At 39.0% G+C, this 19,097-nt stretch overlaps 1 protein-coding gene across 16 annotated transcripts in view; it reads right to left on the reverse strand.

Annotated features, from left to right (window-relative positions):
- The window catches only part of LOC126297808 (ELAV-like protein 1), a 199,612-nt gene extending 180,803 nt beyond the window's left edge, over positions 1 to 18,809 (reverse strand). For 7 of the 16 annotated variants that reach the window (XM_049989034.1, XM_049989023.1, XM_049989028.1 and 4 more), the window contains exon 1: positions 1,657 to 1,917. In XM_049989034.1, coding sequence (XP_049844991.1) covers positions 1,657 to 1,798 — 142 coding nt within the window. In that variant the 5' untranslated portion in view covers positions 1,799 to 1,917. Of the gene's footprint in view, positions 1 to 1,656; positions 1,972 to 10,646; positions 10,815 to 18,654 lie in introns of those variants that run through there. The other 9 variants (XM_049989036.1, XM_049989032.1, XM_049989037.1 and 6 more) reach the window with 6 other exon arrangements.
- Positions 18,810 to 19,097: the final 288 nt, after the last annotated feature.

Below are 19,097 nucleotides of genomic sequence, written 5' to 3' on the forward strand. Positions count from 1 at the left end.
CTTTACATTGAATCTACAAGGTACCTGGCTAATAAAATCGTGGCCAGACATTTTGCTTGAAATAGAAGGAAATCAGTTTCGATGGTGGTGGTTTGAAATATTTCATAGCTGAAAAGCTACCAATGAAATTACAAACTTCGTTGCTTAGTTTTTTTCCCCTTTACTGTTCACCCGATCTCGCGCTATCAGCAAGAACGTTTTTCTTACATAGTTACTGCCCGACAGCTGACTACGCCAGGTGGAGAAATCCACCATAGAGCCTAGGATACAATTTTTACTGGTGTTCACCAGATGCACAGGAAGCGACTTACAATAGGGGAAAAGATGAAATAAACAACATTTTATACTTCATGGTATTTACAAGTGATCCAATTCAAACACCTGCTCTCCTCCAGCGCAACTAACTGAAAAGGTGGGCGATCCTGACTCCTATTAAGACACGGGCAAAATTACTACCCCAAGTAAAGTATGGCGCAGTTAAATTATATTTTCAGAGGATTTAAATATCTGAGATGACAGTAAATTGCAATTAAAAGAAATTTAACAACTTGCTACTACAAACCTAGTTTCAGAATAGTCTTTGGAAATCTTATAGGTAGTCCCTCGTGTTTCCTGGCAATAATTTTCAAGCTAACGCAGCCTACTGTTTGTTTACTGCTTGCCGCCCTTATCCAGCGTGATTACCAAGAGCCATGGGAACATACAAAGTGGTGAAAGATTTAGTTCATTTTTTATACGTGAACTAGTCTCCAGTTTTCCTTTACGATCGGACGAGATTTGTCATACAGTATTTATCCGAGTTGTGCACTGCACACCACCCAAATACCAACCCGACAACCATATGTTAATCTTACATTACCGGAAGCCACCATAACGATTTGACAGTCCTGACAAAAGATCGGGAACGACTTTTGGCTTTTTTTTTTTTAGGACGGCAGCTGAAAAAAATCTGTCAAAACGAGTAGGTATTTTATTACCTGAAATGAATACGTATAGTACCAACTGGAAGCAACTATTATAGTTAAGTGCGGGATGTAATACGAAACTTCAACTACGAAGATTTTCTGCATGAGGTTTAACTAAGACCGAATGTAGAGATTTTCATCAAATCTTTACGAGCGTTTCTTCAGGAACAGATCTTTAGCTGGTGCCTGTCTCATTTAGGCGTTAGCGTACTGAGAGGAAATCTTTGACCGCAGCTGTGGTTTTTTAAGCCTTTGATTCCATATATAAGCTGCCATATGGAACGGGACGGCAGGAGAGGGAGGGGGGGGGGGGGTGTTACGAAGATACGGAACAAAATGCTAGTTATATCTAGATCTAGTGACTATGTTTAAAGTCTGATTATTTTAAGGGCACTTTATTTTTATTCAAACATTCGCTAACGTTGGTGCTGGGTAATGTCTATCTGGTTTTACCACTATATCAACAGCAAGGAATTCTCCCTGCTGCTGCTTCTACCCTACATAGCTCAAAACGTTTAGATTCAGCATGATGCTCGCATACGGCAAATACATTTTTTCCAACAATTTTACGAGTCACCAAGCTGCTCTTGAAGCTGGAGTTCTTATTAGCGGTATTGAAATGGATGAACGAAGTAAGTGTGCACTATCTACATCCCGACATAACTATTCATTATTTCATAATTAGACGTACCTTCATAAAATAATCTACGGCATGACGTTCTTGCAAAATCAAAGGCGGAGTACGTATTTGTCTGAGGCGAATGTAAGTCCATGTTTACTCCATTTGTATGAGGCGAATGTACGCCATTTGTATGAGGCAAATGTAATTCCATTTTTAGTAATGAGCTCTTACTAGAAAACAGGAAAATAAGCACTGAAAAAATAAATACGCTAATTTCTTAAACACAAGTGATGAGGAAGAGCCAGCTTCCACACAAGAAACGTAAAGAGTGACTGCGCGAGCCCCATTAGGTCGCGACCGCTTTCCTCCTTCCTTGTCCAGAGACTGTTTTCCTGTCAAAGAGCTTCGATGGCAGCATACAAGGCCTACTTGTTGCTTGGCACAACATTTAGTTTCCAGGAACCTCTTAATATGTGCTTATCCCATGTTGGTAAGTAAATCGTTTTATCAGAAGACTCATCGTTTAATGCAGTGTGCTGAAAAATATACACACATCCTAAATCATTATACGATACGAGTCGATTCTAGTCTAACCGGGTATCTTTGGCTTGACACTGAACTATACTGTCACACGCAGAGCTAGAAAAGGATTACCAGTCCATCCACAGAAATTCACTAAAAACGAAATTCTTCAAGTGATATGTGTCTTTACCTCTTTGGAGTTGTTTATGAATATAATAGAACGGGAAGTTGCCCCTTCTGGCTTTCCGTTCAGTTGAGTAACAGTATTACCCATGATTTCGACAGCAATAATTAACACCATATGAAGTACTACTAACAGCGTAACATTCGCCTTCTGAGTCTGAAAAAAAAAAAAAAAACACTTGCCTCGACCCGGACTGAATAAACGTCTTAAAAGGCTCCTAAAGCGGTTAATGCACATCATGCGGTATTTCCGTCATCTCAAACAAATGGAGTTTCGATTAAGGATGATTTGCAGTATGATATGGCTCTTACGGTAAGCCTGCAGAATGAGAGCTTACAGAATATCGTATCAGCGCTGTGACAGGGTTGAAGACTTCCTAGTAGATAGAACTGAGTACGTTGTCGTTTCTCTGACTTTATTAGCGCGTATGTTTTCTCCACCTTGTACATTGGCATAGAACTTACATATCGGTAAATGTAAATAAGCAATGATAGCACACAAAGTTAGCACTAGAACGCTGAAAACGAAGACTATTGTCAAAGAGGCAACCGTGTCTCTTGATAGGTACCTCGGATCATAGCTATAGGTTACAAACTTTTAAAAGTAGTAAGTGGTATCCTTGCTTCTTGTTTTGCCTCAGTTTGTGTTACACTTCACTAGGAAAGTACACAGCTCGCAGCTAGGTGAGCTGTAGGACACCGGTTTAGCAGTCACTGATGCGGTTAATGTTTAAGCGTTATCGATTGCTGCTGACTCACACAACATCCCGACGATACCTACGTGGGGCTCTTCTTTATTACGCAAACTGTCTCCTTTAAAAGCAATTCGACCCATTCATGTTCTGTGTTTTCTTTCCTAATCACAGGAAGTAGTTAATGAAGTATTTCAGGCAGCAGACTGCCAGAAATGCCGACAACGCACCGTATTCGGTTCTTAGAAACGAGACGTGATCAATATTTACTTATATTCTGCTCGTGTGAAAAGTGATGAAGATCAGCCTGTGTTTCTAGGCTCTTAAGTAATGTATGAGTTCAGTTCAGATGAAATCAGTTTCAGTTTTAGAATCTTGCCTCTTATGAAGCAGCACAGGTATCTGCCGAAAAATGGATGACGCACTGCACAGTAGCTCGCCGATAATTTCCTAGTTCCAGTAGTGACTCATAGGTCAATAACATTAGTGAACTAATGCATGTACACAAACATACAGGACTTGAAATGTATAATGCTATTCAGCATTATGTAAATGCTAAGAAGAAGAAAAATAAGGGTGGCGGTTCTGGAATTAGAGGTAATAGTTCCTATTCCAAGACTGGAAATGCCTTTTTTCCCCGGTATTACTGTTAGTGTATTTCTGCATTGCCTTACTACTGTACAGTAGCGAGCGATTAAAAGGTCAGAGGTTGAACACTTACCTATTTTCGTAATGCAAATATGGAAGTCAGGTCTCTAGTCAACGGTGTACGAATTCAGAAATTATTTCCCATTAGCGTCTTGGTGGTCACGAAAGGTATCGTCCTCCAGTATCTGTTTAAGTGTCAAGTATATAGTGGCCGAATTAAAACTGTGTCCTGCCACAAAAACTGTTTTCGACATTTCTCGACAACGTAATCTAAACAGCAAAGATTTTATTAGAATACTGTTCGAGATGATTCTTAACACCAGACTACAACCTGAAACGAAAGAAATATTGCAGTAAAACCCGGCATCATCAAAACGTCTGTTAACTGGGCAAGAGCGAGTTAAAATGTTGTCCTATCTGAACACAGGATATGCTCTGTAATTTTAGATTTTCTCTCTTGTGTATGAGTGAAGGCTTCCCTTTCAGCCTGTGGTTGGTAAACGAGGTGGATGCAGATTGTAATTCAAATGGCTCTGGGCACTATGGGACTCAACATCCGAGGTCACCAGTCATCTAGAACTTAGAACTACTTAAACCTAACTAACCTAAGGACATCACACACATCCATGCCCGAGGCAGGATTCGAACCTGCGACCGCAGTGGTCCCGCGGTTCCAGACTGAAGCACCTAGAACCGCTCGGCCACACCGGCCGGCTCGATGCAGATATCTGCAGCATGTTTTTAACTTATTCATGTGGGTCCTGATTCAGCCTGAATGGATAGGTGAACTAATATTCAATGAGCTATTACGCACTAGAAAATCCTCATAGGCACCTTGAACAGCAGCTGCATAATGATAATGTTAGTGTTTCAAGCCACATTTATTTTGGCTACCCTGTATATACTTTTAGTAAAGATGGCTGCGAAGTCCACCACAGTGAAGTTGTGTTGATACAGGCTTAACTTCCTAGTCCAGCGGATGGTCACCCCAACGACAGCACAACAGGCCCTCTGTCCGTACGACACTACCGTGTGGCTGCGGACTTGCCCCGGGGCATTGGTACACGACCTGGTGATCTAGAAATTGAAAGCCACCGTCTTCCTTCCCTCTTCCCTTGTTGTTAAAATCCTAATAATGAAAAATTATTTCGTCGCTGTTATTCAAATCGGTTACCTCTGAAACAAGCGCCCTTCGCTACTGGATATTAGTATCCGACGGAGGCGTCCCACTACACCGGTTCTGTAAAACTCAGTTCCTGGATGTGTTGGAGTAACACTTCAAAAGAAATGCACAGTATTTTTTCGAAAACCCAACTTTTGCTCTACATCTTTGCTACTCACGGAAATCACAGAAACTTGCCTTCCGCTTGTATTCAAATTTAATTCAACCTGTCCCCATAAGTCGCGTTGTCGTACCACCATGTCGAGATGGCAGCCGCACTTATGTTCGTCTGAAGCAACGTTCTGTTATGGAATTCTTGAGCTATGAGAACGAAATAGAGACAAACATCTACGAGAGATTGAAGTAGGTGTATGGGAATGAAACTGTTGATTGCAGTACAGTTAGTCGTTGGACAAGCAGATTATCTAGCGAAAGTGGTCACGCTAATACTCGGAACCTCTCGCGTAACGGCAGACTGAGCGCCTAACAGCCTCCTGACAATGTGGAGTGATTCAAATTCTGATTTTGGCTGACAAATGCACAACAGTGAACGAACTGTCAATCCATATAGGAATAGGAGAAGCGAATGTGTGCAGGATATTGAGACAGCTGAGGCTGAAACGGTTTGCGCCAGGTGGGTTCCCACAAAGAAAGAAGGAAGGCAGGATGCAGAGAACTTTTGGAACAGTGAAGGAAATCTGGAGATAACTTCCTTGCAAGAACTGTGGCGGCAGGAGACGAAACATGGTTGCATAACTTTCAATCGGTGACGAAAAGGCAATAGATGGTGTGACGTCATGCAAACTCGCTGAAGATGAGGAAATTCAACTCAAACGAGTATTGAAAACAAAACAAAAAAAGATTTTTTGCTGTTGCATGGTGACGCCCATAAAGATTACAAAGCTTGGGTGGACAACACTGAAATGCCCACCCTACAACCCCGATCTGACACCGTGTGATTACCGCGTCATCGGTAAACTGAATGAATCACTTTGCTGAACGAGATTTGAAGATGATGACTCCCTTGCAAAGTCTGCTAAACACTGACTCAAACATGTTGGTCCTGACTTCTGTCATGCAGATATGCAGACCTTATTTCTGCGGAGACGTAACGCATTTGTAATTGTCAGAGATTATGTGGAAAATGACATATTTTACCTCAAAAATATATTAATGCACTGTAAAACCTTGAAAGGCGTGGTAAATAAATGAGATGTTAAAAAAAACACTGTGCATTACTTTTGAAGTATATCTCGTACCACTAAAGCTGTAAATGCTGTTTCAGAGAGGCACATATTGTTATTTCACTGTACCATCTCCTAGCGTGTCACTCCAAGCACTTCCTTCTTTTGTATTCAAACTCCCATGTATGAAAAAGCTTCAAGTTTCTGGTTATTTTACAAGTGAGTTAATGTGTTAAATATTTGATGTCATGCATGTAAGCGAGGAAATGGCATATAAAAGATTTGAAATTATGTTTAAAAGTTTGTTGGAAGGCGCTAAGTGCTCTCGTTATGAAACATTAGATGAATATAGTCTGGATAATTCGCGTTCCGTTATAAGCAAAATCTCGCTTTCACGCGCCTCAATGTTCATACGTCATATCTCCTGAACTATTTTCCGTACAATGATATGATTTATCACATACATTCATTGATATATATGGAAACTGACTGCAAAATGTGTTACGAATAGAGCTAGTAGTAAAGAAGTAATAGATTAAAATGTCTTGTCTGATGCTAAAGTTGTACTACATGAACAAAAAAATGTAATCAGCGATAAACTTTTTCATTTTTATAATTTTGTGGGCGTGTTCTAAATGGTTGAAATTATGTGTAAAATTCGTTGGAAGTCGCTAAGTTCTCTCATTATCAAATACAAGATGAATATATACTGGATAGTTTACACGCTGTGAGTTAAACTGCCTCAAGACATTACACAGTTTCTAACTGTAATACTTGTCTTGCTGTTTTAAACCTTTAACGTAAGACTATATCTCTTAACGAGTAGATTGTGATAGCATTTTAAATTTGTAAATTTGGTGAATAATTACATTAAACCGAGGGGGTAGCGCAGTCGTTAGGACACTGGACTCATATTCGGTAGGGCGACGGTTCAAACCCGCGTCCGGCCATCCTGATTTAGGTTTTCCGTGATTTTATTATATTGTTTACGGCAAATTCGAGCACGATTCCTTGGAAAGGGCACGGCCACTTTCCCTCTCCATCCTTTTTCTAATCCGAGCTTGTAGCTCCGTCTCTAATGACGTAGTTATCGACGTGAAACACTTGTCTCCTCCTCCTCCAATTATACGAAATACTGAAAATGTAATTTTTGTTGCCCCTGGAAGCCGTTGGACAGGAAGCCTGCAAATGAGAGTGTACACCATGATCCATGAACCGTATTTGTCGTTTAGCAATGGACTTTGCTGAACATTTTGCAGAAATAAGTAGTAATTTTTTACGCAAACGTAAATACGCTATTTAGCAAGAGATATAAAATTATACTATAGAGAAGTTGTCACTAAGTACACTTGTTACTAAGCAGCTGATGACGACCAGATTTACAGAAATAAATAAAATAGTAAAATAAGTTATCAATTTTAATGGATCAAATCACATTAAAATAAGTTACTACAGAAGTGAAAAAATGTCGTCCAATGCAAATTTTTGTAATGAAACAAACTGAAATATTAACGTTGAAAACAATACTGACAGCTAGTAATATCCATATGTTTATATGATAGTACTCCAGCAAATGCTGAGTGACATGTTCGTTTACAGAAGATACAAGGCAACTAATTTTTTGGCAGTTGCTTCTGTCGCTCGTCAGTTCAAAGTCATTTTGTTAGCGACCCATCCGACATCTTCCTCTGACATTAAACAGGAAGCCAAGCATTCATTTCCTTCGAGAATTGTAATTAATCAGTGATACATATATTTATAAAGAGACATATAATTTAGATTTCTTACACGTAGCTTTGATGAACCACGTCTGATCTACATTAACCATCACATTGTTTTTTTTCATCAGTAACAGTTTTTAACAAAGTACATTAATAATTTGAGTAATATGAAGAACATATACTTTTGACAAAACAGTACCACGAATAAGTACGTTACTTCCAAAACATGCACATACATGCATTCGATTCCATTACTGCTCATTTTAACACCAACAACACATGAAAATCTCTCCAAGTCTGGTGCGATACAATGGAATATGCAACTGTTATACATGATGGTTATAATAAAACTTTCGCTACTTGAGCCAGCATAGACGGAAAACTATTTACCGTATGTGAATCCAACTTTATAGGAATGATGTTTAGACCGTGTCTACAGAATTTGCGTTGTTAGTAGTGTGTCATGACTTGCCATTAGGCGCCGGTGCTGGTACGGCAAGACAGGGTTGAAACAAAAGCTTTAGTGTGCATGACAGTTGCCGATACTCAACATGGGTCTGTGCAAGGTCAGTAGGGTTTTACTCGTAAAGCTTTTTATCACAACAGTAACAATAGTTCCTGCTGCCTTTAGCGAGTATCGACGCATTAAAGGAATACGGAGAGGTCAGTTTTCCGCACTGGGGTTCAAAAACATGACTGGGAAGTTCAAATTAACTAGCGATTTGGGAATTGCTCCTGGAAAAAGTTTACTGCAACAACGCCACAAATTGTTGAACATGTTATTGTTGCCATGGTTGAGAATGCTAGACGCAAACTGCGATCTTCAAGCAGTTCACGGATTGTGTGACAACAGCTGAACAGTTCACGGTCCACCGTTCGAAAAATGCCACGAACAATTGTGAAATGATATCAGTACAAAGTTGACATTACTCACCAACTTTTGATTGGTGAGGTTTGTAACCAGAAAACTAAACATAGTACGCAATTTTTAAAAGTTACCCTCTCATTTGGAAATTAAAAACTGTTTCTTTCAGTGGTTAATTCGTTATTCCTCTTCTGCACGTACTTATAAATGTTTCCACAAAGTTTCACTGTCCTACGATCACACGTTTTCATGGTGATTGTGGTGGGGGCGGGAGGCTCTGAAGTAAAGAAAGTTTGATTGTAACCACCCTGTATGAAAAATCATCAGTATAACACGAATTAAATATTAATTTCAAAATACAAATTACTCTATTATAGATACCATTGACTTTAAAGAAAGCAATGAAAAACGACGCCACAGTTGCAACCGCTTATTAACTTCTCATGCCTGTGCGTTTGACGACACGGAGCTTAGCAAAATATGAAACAATGATATAATCGAAATTCCACAAAAAAAGTACGTAAGATTTTCAAATGACTTAAAAACGTATCCACTCGGTTTACTGACGCTGATTATAACACTGACTTTCAAATCCTTGGCATTTATTCAGAATAAGAATTTTGCAATTACAGTTTCTTCATTGGAAATATAGTAACGGGTTATCCCAAAAGCATTCAGTAGGGTTACTATTTTTTTAAAGCCGACATATCGAGGGAAGATTATCGCTAGGCAGCTACAATTGAAACCTATGTAACTCCGATAAGTACTGCAGCGAACAAGATAAGCCGAAAATATCACGTCTTCGAAACGTATTTGGCTAACATTTAATTTTAAGTGATATAATGCATACAATTTTTAGTTCATCTGTATTCCATCATGTCTACTCTCAACATTCCATAAAGTGGTTTTCGCACGTCAGATAAGAATATGAGTTTTCAAATCTTTTCACGAAACTAGACGGTTGGTAAATGCGTCTAATTGATATTTACGTTATCATAATTTTAATCCTCAGATTTTACATGCCATATGTGCTTCTTTTCATATCAGATTTTAAAACGTAACTTTTTCCTAATAGCTTTTAGAGAGCTTGTCATTTACCCTCTTTTCTCTAAACATAAGCAGTTTGGGCTGCAACGTCGTTTCCATACAACTCATTTGCACACATTCCACAGATTCATCGTAATTCTGAACAGTTTACAACAAAACTGTGGATGTTGCACAGATGTCATTGATGTTTCCTTTCTACGCACATGCATTTCCACCATGTACCAACCGCTGAATGTTTTAATGTTCCCTAAAACATAACTTTATGCTCATGCAGTAATCACAGAAAAGCAGCTGATATCTTCTAGCAGACACTGTTCTGAAATTTTCTGGTATCTATAAAAGAAACTCGATACATAGAACAGACTATAAATGTTGATCATGAGGTTGTTTTCCTATGTGTAAGGTATTCGAATTCCATAACCAAACTGATCTTGAAAAGATTTTTTTCCATTCGGAACCGTTAATGTTGTTTGTACATGGGTGGAAAAAGACACAAAAAACGGCAAAGTTTTGATACTGGACACACAGAAAACACAAATATGCAAACGTCACATGGGCATAAGCTGGGTAACACATAAGCTCATGCCGCATGACAACACCAATGAAAACAATCATCATACAGAACTGCATCCCACAGCATGAGATCTGGAATCTGGAACACATATTACTAAATGCGGATGCTAATCATTGTCTTCTTCCGCTTCATTACACAGATACACATACACATACGTGCACAGACGAAAACATGTAAGGAAAACATCAAGGAAATCGGCGAGTTGATCTGTAAATCGCCATAACACGAACACACATAAAGCACCAACGAAGTCGTGTCATCCTTGCGTGTTGACTTACCTTAGGCATTCACAGTCTCGGTGAACGATCTTCTACCTCGTCAATGGTGGTGACTTTCGACTATTAGCTACATATTACCAACACGTACGTACAACACACATAAAATAACACTGACACACCGAAGGACAGCTAGGTTGCAGTTAATTTCTATGTCATATCAAAGATATGAAGGCGTAGACATACCAACATTTGCTATGCCTTCTACAGTCGGCTGATAATTCATCATACACATATCGTAGTTGTAGTGGACTAGGTGTGGATCCATGTGATATATTCTACGATGGTCGGTGACGGGATACATCTACTTTCGTATAAAATGGCCTTGTTGTAACCTTGTAGCAGTGCAGTCACCTGTTTCAGAATTGCCTTGTAACTGTATGCTGTATAAAAAAGTTAGTAAAGAACAGACAAAATACAAATCTGTGTGAGACTGGTTCTCACTTCATACAACCAAGACTCCGAAACTCTTCTCAGGTACATAGCATCTGATGCTGATAGCGAATATTAGACATCTTTTTTCATATTTACGAAATTGAATTTGAATGTTGAGAAACGAAATAAAAAAGTTTGAAGCCGCGTACGATAGTCTTCAGAGGGTATTTTGATAACTAATAGTACAGTAATTTTTTTACGTAATTCAACTATTTTACGCAGAGATTTACTACACTTGCTGCAGAATAGTTCGACAGGACTGAAATGTGACTAGCTCAAGTTGGGGTATTGGTTGTTCTCCGAAAACCAGTCTCGCCAAATGGCTCTTTTACTACACCTTTGTTCGCCGTATACCGGTGTACCAGGAAAAATTTACAAATAGACTGAAAAGAAACAAATTTTCCGCAACAGCTTGGTGTTGGGTTTAACAACATAATTGTAAATATAAGCCCGGATGTAGCACATAGTTTAAATAAGTCTCGTATATGTTTCTGTGATTAAAGCTCTGCCCAGTATGGAAAATAGTGTGAGTCTTCTTAAGTTTTGGTTCTTCGTAAGTTATTAAACTTTATCAGCGAGAAGAAATGGGCAATGTACTGGTGCCACAACTGGTGTTGCGATGCTTTAGTTTCTTAAATTCTACGTATTCAGGTGCGTTTTTACAGACATGATTTTTAATAATTCTTTACTAGGCAGTTATAACAAATTTTTGAATACTAGTCTTTTGTAAGAGTGTCAAAACCGACTTCTTACCCATCCTGGAGTTTTGTTTATAGTCGGGAACAACATGGCTCATACAAAATCGTTTACTTCTCTTTTTTCTGATGTCGACTTTCAGCAAGAAGCATACAGTAGCTTCGTTTTTATTATTATGAGTATGCTTGAAACAATAATATTTGAAACATTTTGGCCTAATACAATTCTTGGGTATTTTGCCTTTTGATTTGGAAGTGTCTGTAAAACTCATATTGTGTAGTCCGCACAAATCATATCCGTTATTTTGCTTGTTGTTTGGAATTTTTCAAACGACTAAATGATTTTGCTGCTCGGGTCAGTGTAGGGAGCCACTGTTAGTTAAATGTTAAATCATAGCTCACATATTCTCCGAAACTGGTTAGTTAACCACACCCGTAGTGGTGAATAAGGATCTGCAGCTCACATCATGTGAGGTGAGATTTCAGTACGAACGACCAAGAATTATGTGCTGTCCTGTGTCGTGCAGTCGACGTTGTAGTTACAAAAGTACTGAAGCATCAGTGGCTTTTCCTGGAGCTAATCAATGTATGAAGACACAGATCACCATGACAAAGGCTATTCTTTTACATAAGCAGTTGACTACCAACAGCAAAAAAATAGCGTGCACAAGAAAGTGTGACAGATACTGAAACTGAGTAAATAAAAATTCCAACATCTGTAAGTAAGAGCTTTCAAATGAATAAAAATATGAATAAATTCCCAGCATTGTAATATCAGTATAATGGAACTATGCGTGTAGCATTTTTTGAATTATAAGAACACAGAAACATCAAAATGACGTGATTTCCCAGTCGTATGACACGCAGTAGGAATAAACAAGTGATGCAAGTTGGAAACGCTTCACCGGAGCAACACTAACCTCTCGCATTTGCTGCGATGATTACGAGGTGGTCGCAACCAGCTTCTTAGTGCCATGTTTTTAGTGTCTTTGAAAGGCGCAAATTAATGTTGCTGGACAATATCAGCTTATCACAGAATATATTTTGAAACGGAACAAGGTCCATCTTTGGTCACACAAGGATACATTATGCGTTACTGATAGCCCACTTGTTATCAAAATTGAGAAAGAACAGCTTTCTCGATGTACAAGGCCTCTCTCGAATAAGACTATAGTGAAAACATAGAAGAAACATAGAAGATTGGTCCTTTGGAGACAATTAAGATTCATTTACATATCTCACAAAATTTCCAGGAACCAGCACGAGAGATCCTTGCGGTCAGTGGGCAAAGACACTTGTTATTTCGTCATCAACATGACAGCTCATGCTGACAGTGGAGAGTATTGCCACAAACGGCGAATTGGAGACAACGTTGGGATGTGGGACAAGGCTTCGTTTCAACACTCGTCAAGCTCAGCGATTGAGTTTGCAATGATTGCAACGTTTAATTTCCCTTACACATGGAAACTGTTTGAGATGGATTTGCTATAGCATCTGATAGTGAGCTATGTCGCTATCGTTCATGACTGTCATTTGGGGTATACCATTCCAAATAAATAAGTGGTGTCGAGCAATTTAAAAATGGAAGTAACCTCATAAAAGTCACAACGAAGATAGCCATATTTGCAAGAGTGCAATAGCTGTCTCCTTCGGGAATTTCCACTCTCAGACGATAAGGAATTACTGGGTAGAACTGATATAGAGGGGTCCCTCATCCGGTAGGTCGTTAGAGGAGTCGCTCCTACTCAAGAGAGAAATAAGTCATATGCAGAGGGAACCGTCCTGGCATTCTTCTGAAGAAACGTGGGGAACACGAGGAACCTAGAAACAAGCATAGTCTTGCTCTCTGAGCATTATGCACTAACACAGACTTTGGCAGTTTCGCAAGCAACCCATTTCAGTAGTAAATCTCCCGTACATTTACGTGTTCTATGGAGGGCAACCGCTGAACGTAGGTATGTACTTTTGAAAAGAGGAGATAAATGATAGTGTGTGTTTTGGCGTGATGTAATCTATATGTACCGGAGGTTTCAGGAAGTCGTAATTACTGGTAACCACTTACTGTCTTTTTCTGTGGCAACCATTTAATTTATTCTAGTATACCTTCTTGCGTCCCATTAGAAATTGCGAATATGTTAGAAAAAGCGAAGAAACTGGGGTGTTCCTGATGACATCCCTTCCATATAAATAAATACTACGCTTGAAAAAGTAATTCAAGCTCTGCTCTGACTTACTGAGTCGTACGGCCAGATGCTCTGGATATGAAAAAGGCTATTAAAATCAATATTAGCTGCCTTGAGACACAATACACTTCGTCACAAGAAGAAATAAAGTGTTTGTGATCTAAGTACTCTGAGCGTTGCGAATTATCAAGCCACGGTAGGGACACGATGACACATTACCAAGCAATGTTGCTTTCATTACTGGCTGCTCGTTACAGAACTTCGTCTCTTACAAGGGAAAAAATACAGAAGACATCAAAATGTGCTTGCACTGCATCTGAGGAGCTCATACGAAGAGGAGGTTTGGTAACTGTATGAAAACTTATTAGTTGAACAGCTGCGTGGTATTTCACCGATACAGGGCACATAAGCTTGTCAATTAAAGGGTGCAAAACAACGAGGAGACAAACAGAGAGTAGATGAAGATATCCATGGTGCTTAGTCTGCAGTTCTGAAGTTCCATTTTAGTGCGTCTTATTAGTCACAGAGTGGGAAGAGAAGGACAACTAAAAACCCAGAGACACTAAATTTAACAGCCTTCCTAATCATTTTCAAACACCCAGGAATTTTTGGTTAGTCGGAAGTCCTGTCCCCACGATCGGAATAATCATGAAGTCTCAAACAGAGGGCCTTATCCGAAAAGACTATCGTAACCGGATAATAAGTAACCAACGAAATATAGGTGCAAGGTTGTCATCAAGCAAGGGTAGCTTTTTACTTCATGGAGTATATAACTTACAACTCTGGTGTGTAAGTTCTGTTCTGGTCTTTTACCGTCTCTGCGTTATGGTCTACTCTCATCTGATACCACATTTCTTGACTCTTGGCGTATTTGGCGTCTGTAGATAGGAATCTCCCTTTCCTTCCAATAAATAGGAAAGTTGTCCCCCGCCAAGCGACGTGATGAGCTGTACCGGTGCACCGCGTGCCCGGTCACTGGCCGGCTCATTATTCGTAGTGGCGCGTGCAATTTTTTTGATGAGTGTCCGCCGCAGACTTAGCAGCTGGGGCCGCCCCAACAACAGCTGTACGCTCCCTCCGCCGCCCCCCCCCCCCCCAAAAGCGGCGCGCATTGTCAACAGCACGTGCACTACCCTTCCCCCCTTGCTACGTTGCCACTTGTAATCACTGGCCTGGTCTTGCCGCCTGCCTCTGGACACGTACTTGTTAGGCCTAGCAGCTGGCCGGCCACTCCTGTTCGCCCTCTGGGAAAAGCTTCTTGCACAATTCTCGAAGGCTTTTTCTTCCGTCGATTATTTCGGTCCGATGGCCAGCCATCTGTGAGTTAGTCTACTGCTTTTCGAAAGCGTAGTTTGAAAGTAACCTCATACAGATCTGCGTCTCTGTAAAATATTTCAAAGTTCCCAGAATGTGCCCCTTTTCAACTTTGAAATAACACCCTACTGGAAGATGCGTGAGATGCAAAATAATTTTCTCCCTCAATGCTCTTAATTATTCGCATATCAAGTGTTCACAAAAACAGCGCCATTGCTGCTCATGTAATGTCACCGACTTGGTGTCGTCTGTAAGGATGAAGTGACTGTCAAATTACTGTAGTATTCCAATACTGTACGGCTTTTTTTTTATCGGGAGTGACAGAAAGCCATTCTTCTCAATTCTTCTTTGATCCCACCCCGATCGCCAGCAAAACTCATAATTCACAAATAAAGTGAGTAAAGCACAATCTCCGAGGTGCACAGACCAACTTTACTTTCTCTTGCACCGTACGTGAGATCGTGCTTTCGTGTTTCACGTCACTTAGATTTGGGAAAGGGTTGGGCGATTTGAGTTCATTTTTAATCGTGTCCGCCAATGCCAATAAACATGCGACGACAATGGCTCGACTAAAACTATACAGTGTAATTATTAAACTTCGAATGACGTTTTATATCCCGCTTTTACGACAGTTAACGTTTGGTTGGTGATGTACCGGCTCAGCATAGTAACTACTGTTTCGGAATAATCTTACAAATTTATCAGTAAGTAAAGACAAACAAATTTTCTGGCTGACTGGAAAAATTAAATAGTTTTTTACTGACTTTGAGTAATTATCGAGTGTGTTAAGGACCGCCAGAGTACATTACACCATAATGAAGACAGAGAATTACTTTAACTCCAAATACTCATTGTATAATCGTCCTTGCATTGAAACTAACATTTGGGTCACATTTTTTCATGTATCCCTGTTTATGTGTCAATGGCAAAATGATTCTTACTGTTTGAAGTTTGACGTCCGTTACCCAGCTGTAGGTCTGTTGAGTCATAAACGGACTCAACCACGGCTGAACGTATTCAGTAATACCGTGTTCTCTTTTGGTATTAGTGATTAACTGACAGGAATATTGCACACATACAGTAAAATAGGAAGACAATTAAAATTACAGCATTGTACTATCGGCCAATTATATAACTTACTTATCCATCAATTTCCAGTTTCGGCTTTTGGCTGATTTGTAAGCTGCATTCGGAAAATGACTGAAAACCACTAGTCATCAATATGTAATCAGTTATGTTACTAAAAAAAGTGTTTACTCATAATGTTATGCTCGCTTAACCACGGGATGAATTTAATCAAGGATTACATCAGGATTGTTTACTTCACTGAAGAACCCGTGGCTAAGGCATACTTTCTCAGTTTCTATAAATTTCTTTCTTCCTTTAGTGTATGGCTTGTTAGCCGTTCGGTGGCTATTTTAGAAATCTAGCTTGAAGCAACTGCTGATAATAGGAAAATTAAGTCTAGCCACTTGAAATAAACATTTATATGGCTGAAATTAATTGGATTAGACATAATATGTATCATGCAAAGTGATTATTTACTGTACCTCTGTTTCTACCAACAATAATTTTCACACTGAAACCACTCAGTTTGTAGGAGTCTTTATTTTTATCATAAATATAGTATTTTCCATTAACATCTCTTTGGCTCTAATAAGGAGATTAAGTGAACCTCCTTACATTTATGCCGACAAACGCTATAGTATTTTGTGTGTACATGAGGAGCATAAAGCAGTTTAGATTTCTTACAAAACTGTTCTGCGGCGGAAAAATCCTTCAACATACTGCAGTTCATGAATAAAGTGAAATAAATGTTTGTTACTCAAAATTTAGAAACATGCAGCCGATGGTGTTTATTTTCAACTAGTCTGGTGACTACGAAATGTGTTACACGACGTTAAACTTACATAATTATGATTTCCTCCCCATGCCGATGTAACTCTCAAATAACATCATGATCTCGCCCCACGTCAAATTGATATTAATTTCCCTACTATGATTATCAAATCAGGACTGTAGTAATTTCCCTTTAATTTTGTACATAGTATATTTTATACCTGTTACATGTAATATCAACAATATAGAGCAGAACACAGCTGTAGGAAACAATAGAAATCAGGCCTCAAGTTCGTTATGTGTTTACCAATTACAATTAGTACTTTGGTTTAGACTTAGTAATTTAATACACTATTCTGTTTTCAGCTACTGTTACCATCAGAGTTATAAGATATACGTAGTCTGACTACTAGCAAAATATTTACTGTGCGAAAAATTCGTTTTGATGATGTTCTTTTCAGTTACAAACGAAATCGTAGTATCATTTAAGCGAACATCTCTCTCCAGCTCTAACATTCAGCTGGTCAAATTTCGCTTTCAGTATAAATTGAGAGGTGGTTGTTACAAACGTTGAGTCGATCGGGTATGTAATAAACTAACAGCATATTCTAATGATGGGCACATGGCTAGATGTTGCGTAAAACACTGTAAATTGCTGGAAATTCGAAGATAAGATTAAAACTAAATAATGTTAACGGATACAAAGTTTCATGTTATATGTGTAGAACCACAACATTTAGTATAAATTGTAACAATAGGGTTGGCAGAATGCAACATTTAATATGCTTACACGCATGAACAAGAAAATGTAGTACTTGTATTTATAGGGTGCTTTTATGGACATATTATTAATCTTTTCACTAGCAATCCACATAATTTCCATAAATGATGGTGAGGGAATCCGCGTCTACATTTAGTTTGCTACTGTAGTTTATCTGACCGCCATGTTGAAAGGGAAACGAAAGCAATCGATATTATACGAAACCGCCGGTTACGAATGTCACTCGCCAGGGAAATCTACTCATGGCAATTTAAATTAAATAACAAGAAATCATTCGTAAATAAACTCAGTAAACAGATACCTTCTTCCTATAAACGCCTTCTGCAGCACCTTTCATGTTCACTCGAAGTAGACACCACATAACATAGTTTTGCTGTGCATGAAAATAAAAACATGAAAAGGAAAAAAAAATCAGAGATAAAACGCAGATTTACAAAACAAATCTGTATAAGAGATTCGTCGCTCTTTGTAATCCAGTCGACGTTGGTTCACCGATAACATAGTGATAAAGTAAAAGAACCAATAGCAACAAAATATTTGAAAGTCACAAATAATAAAAGGAGAAATATTACTATTATATGCTGTACTGACAATTATTGTGTCAGTAAAGGCATCTGCAATCCAACGAAGGAACTGTTGGGCCACGTCCTTTATAAAGCTGGAAAGTAAGTAAATACAGAAAATACTGTTTATAGTAAATATCTGGTTATATTAAAATTCGTCTGCTATTTTAGCTATTAGCAGCTCCAAAATTTCGTTATCACTTTAAAGAAAAGAAAATAATGCTTTAAATAAAAGAAAATTTACGGAATATTGTACTAAAACTAAACGTGCAGCTTTTCATAATCTACCGCTTTCGTAATAAGAGCTGTAATAACGTGCAACAATTTTAGAAGGCAGTTTCGAAAAATAAAATTCTCGGAAACAAAACTTAGTAAAACACCTACCAATCTGAAGAAAACTAGGTGACGTTGGACCAGTTAGAAAATGCAGAATCTAACCAGACCGAGAAACAGATCAAAACGGAGGGAAAACAGCAACCAAATCTGCGACGAATCCCTACAAACGGAACACAAGTTGCAGTCAGACAGTGCGGGAACTAAATGACAGCGGTCAACGAGATGTAAGGGGGAAAATTGAACCGCAGCGCAAGATGCGCTAGTAGTAACCTTGCCCCATGGCCCATCCAGCAAATAGTCAAAACGGTATATAAACAGCTGGCAAACGGATCTCATAGGCACACAATGGGCGTCCAATTTGCAATGTTAAAGTTACGTGCTCATTTAAGCAGAAAAACCACAGAAACAAACGCTAAGAGCTGAGGACTCTTTCTCGACGCGTAAGCATCCCGTGCTCTGTTGTGCAGTGCGCATATGCAGAGAGCGCGTGG

This window comes from Schistocerca gregaria, chromosome X, assembly GCF_023897955.1.
Source record: "Schistocerca gregaria isolate iqSchGreg1 chromosome X, iqSchGreg1.2, whole genome shotgun sequence".
NCBI lineage: Eukaryota > Metazoa > Arthropoda > Insecta > Orthoptera > Acrididae > Schistocerca > Schistocerca gregaria.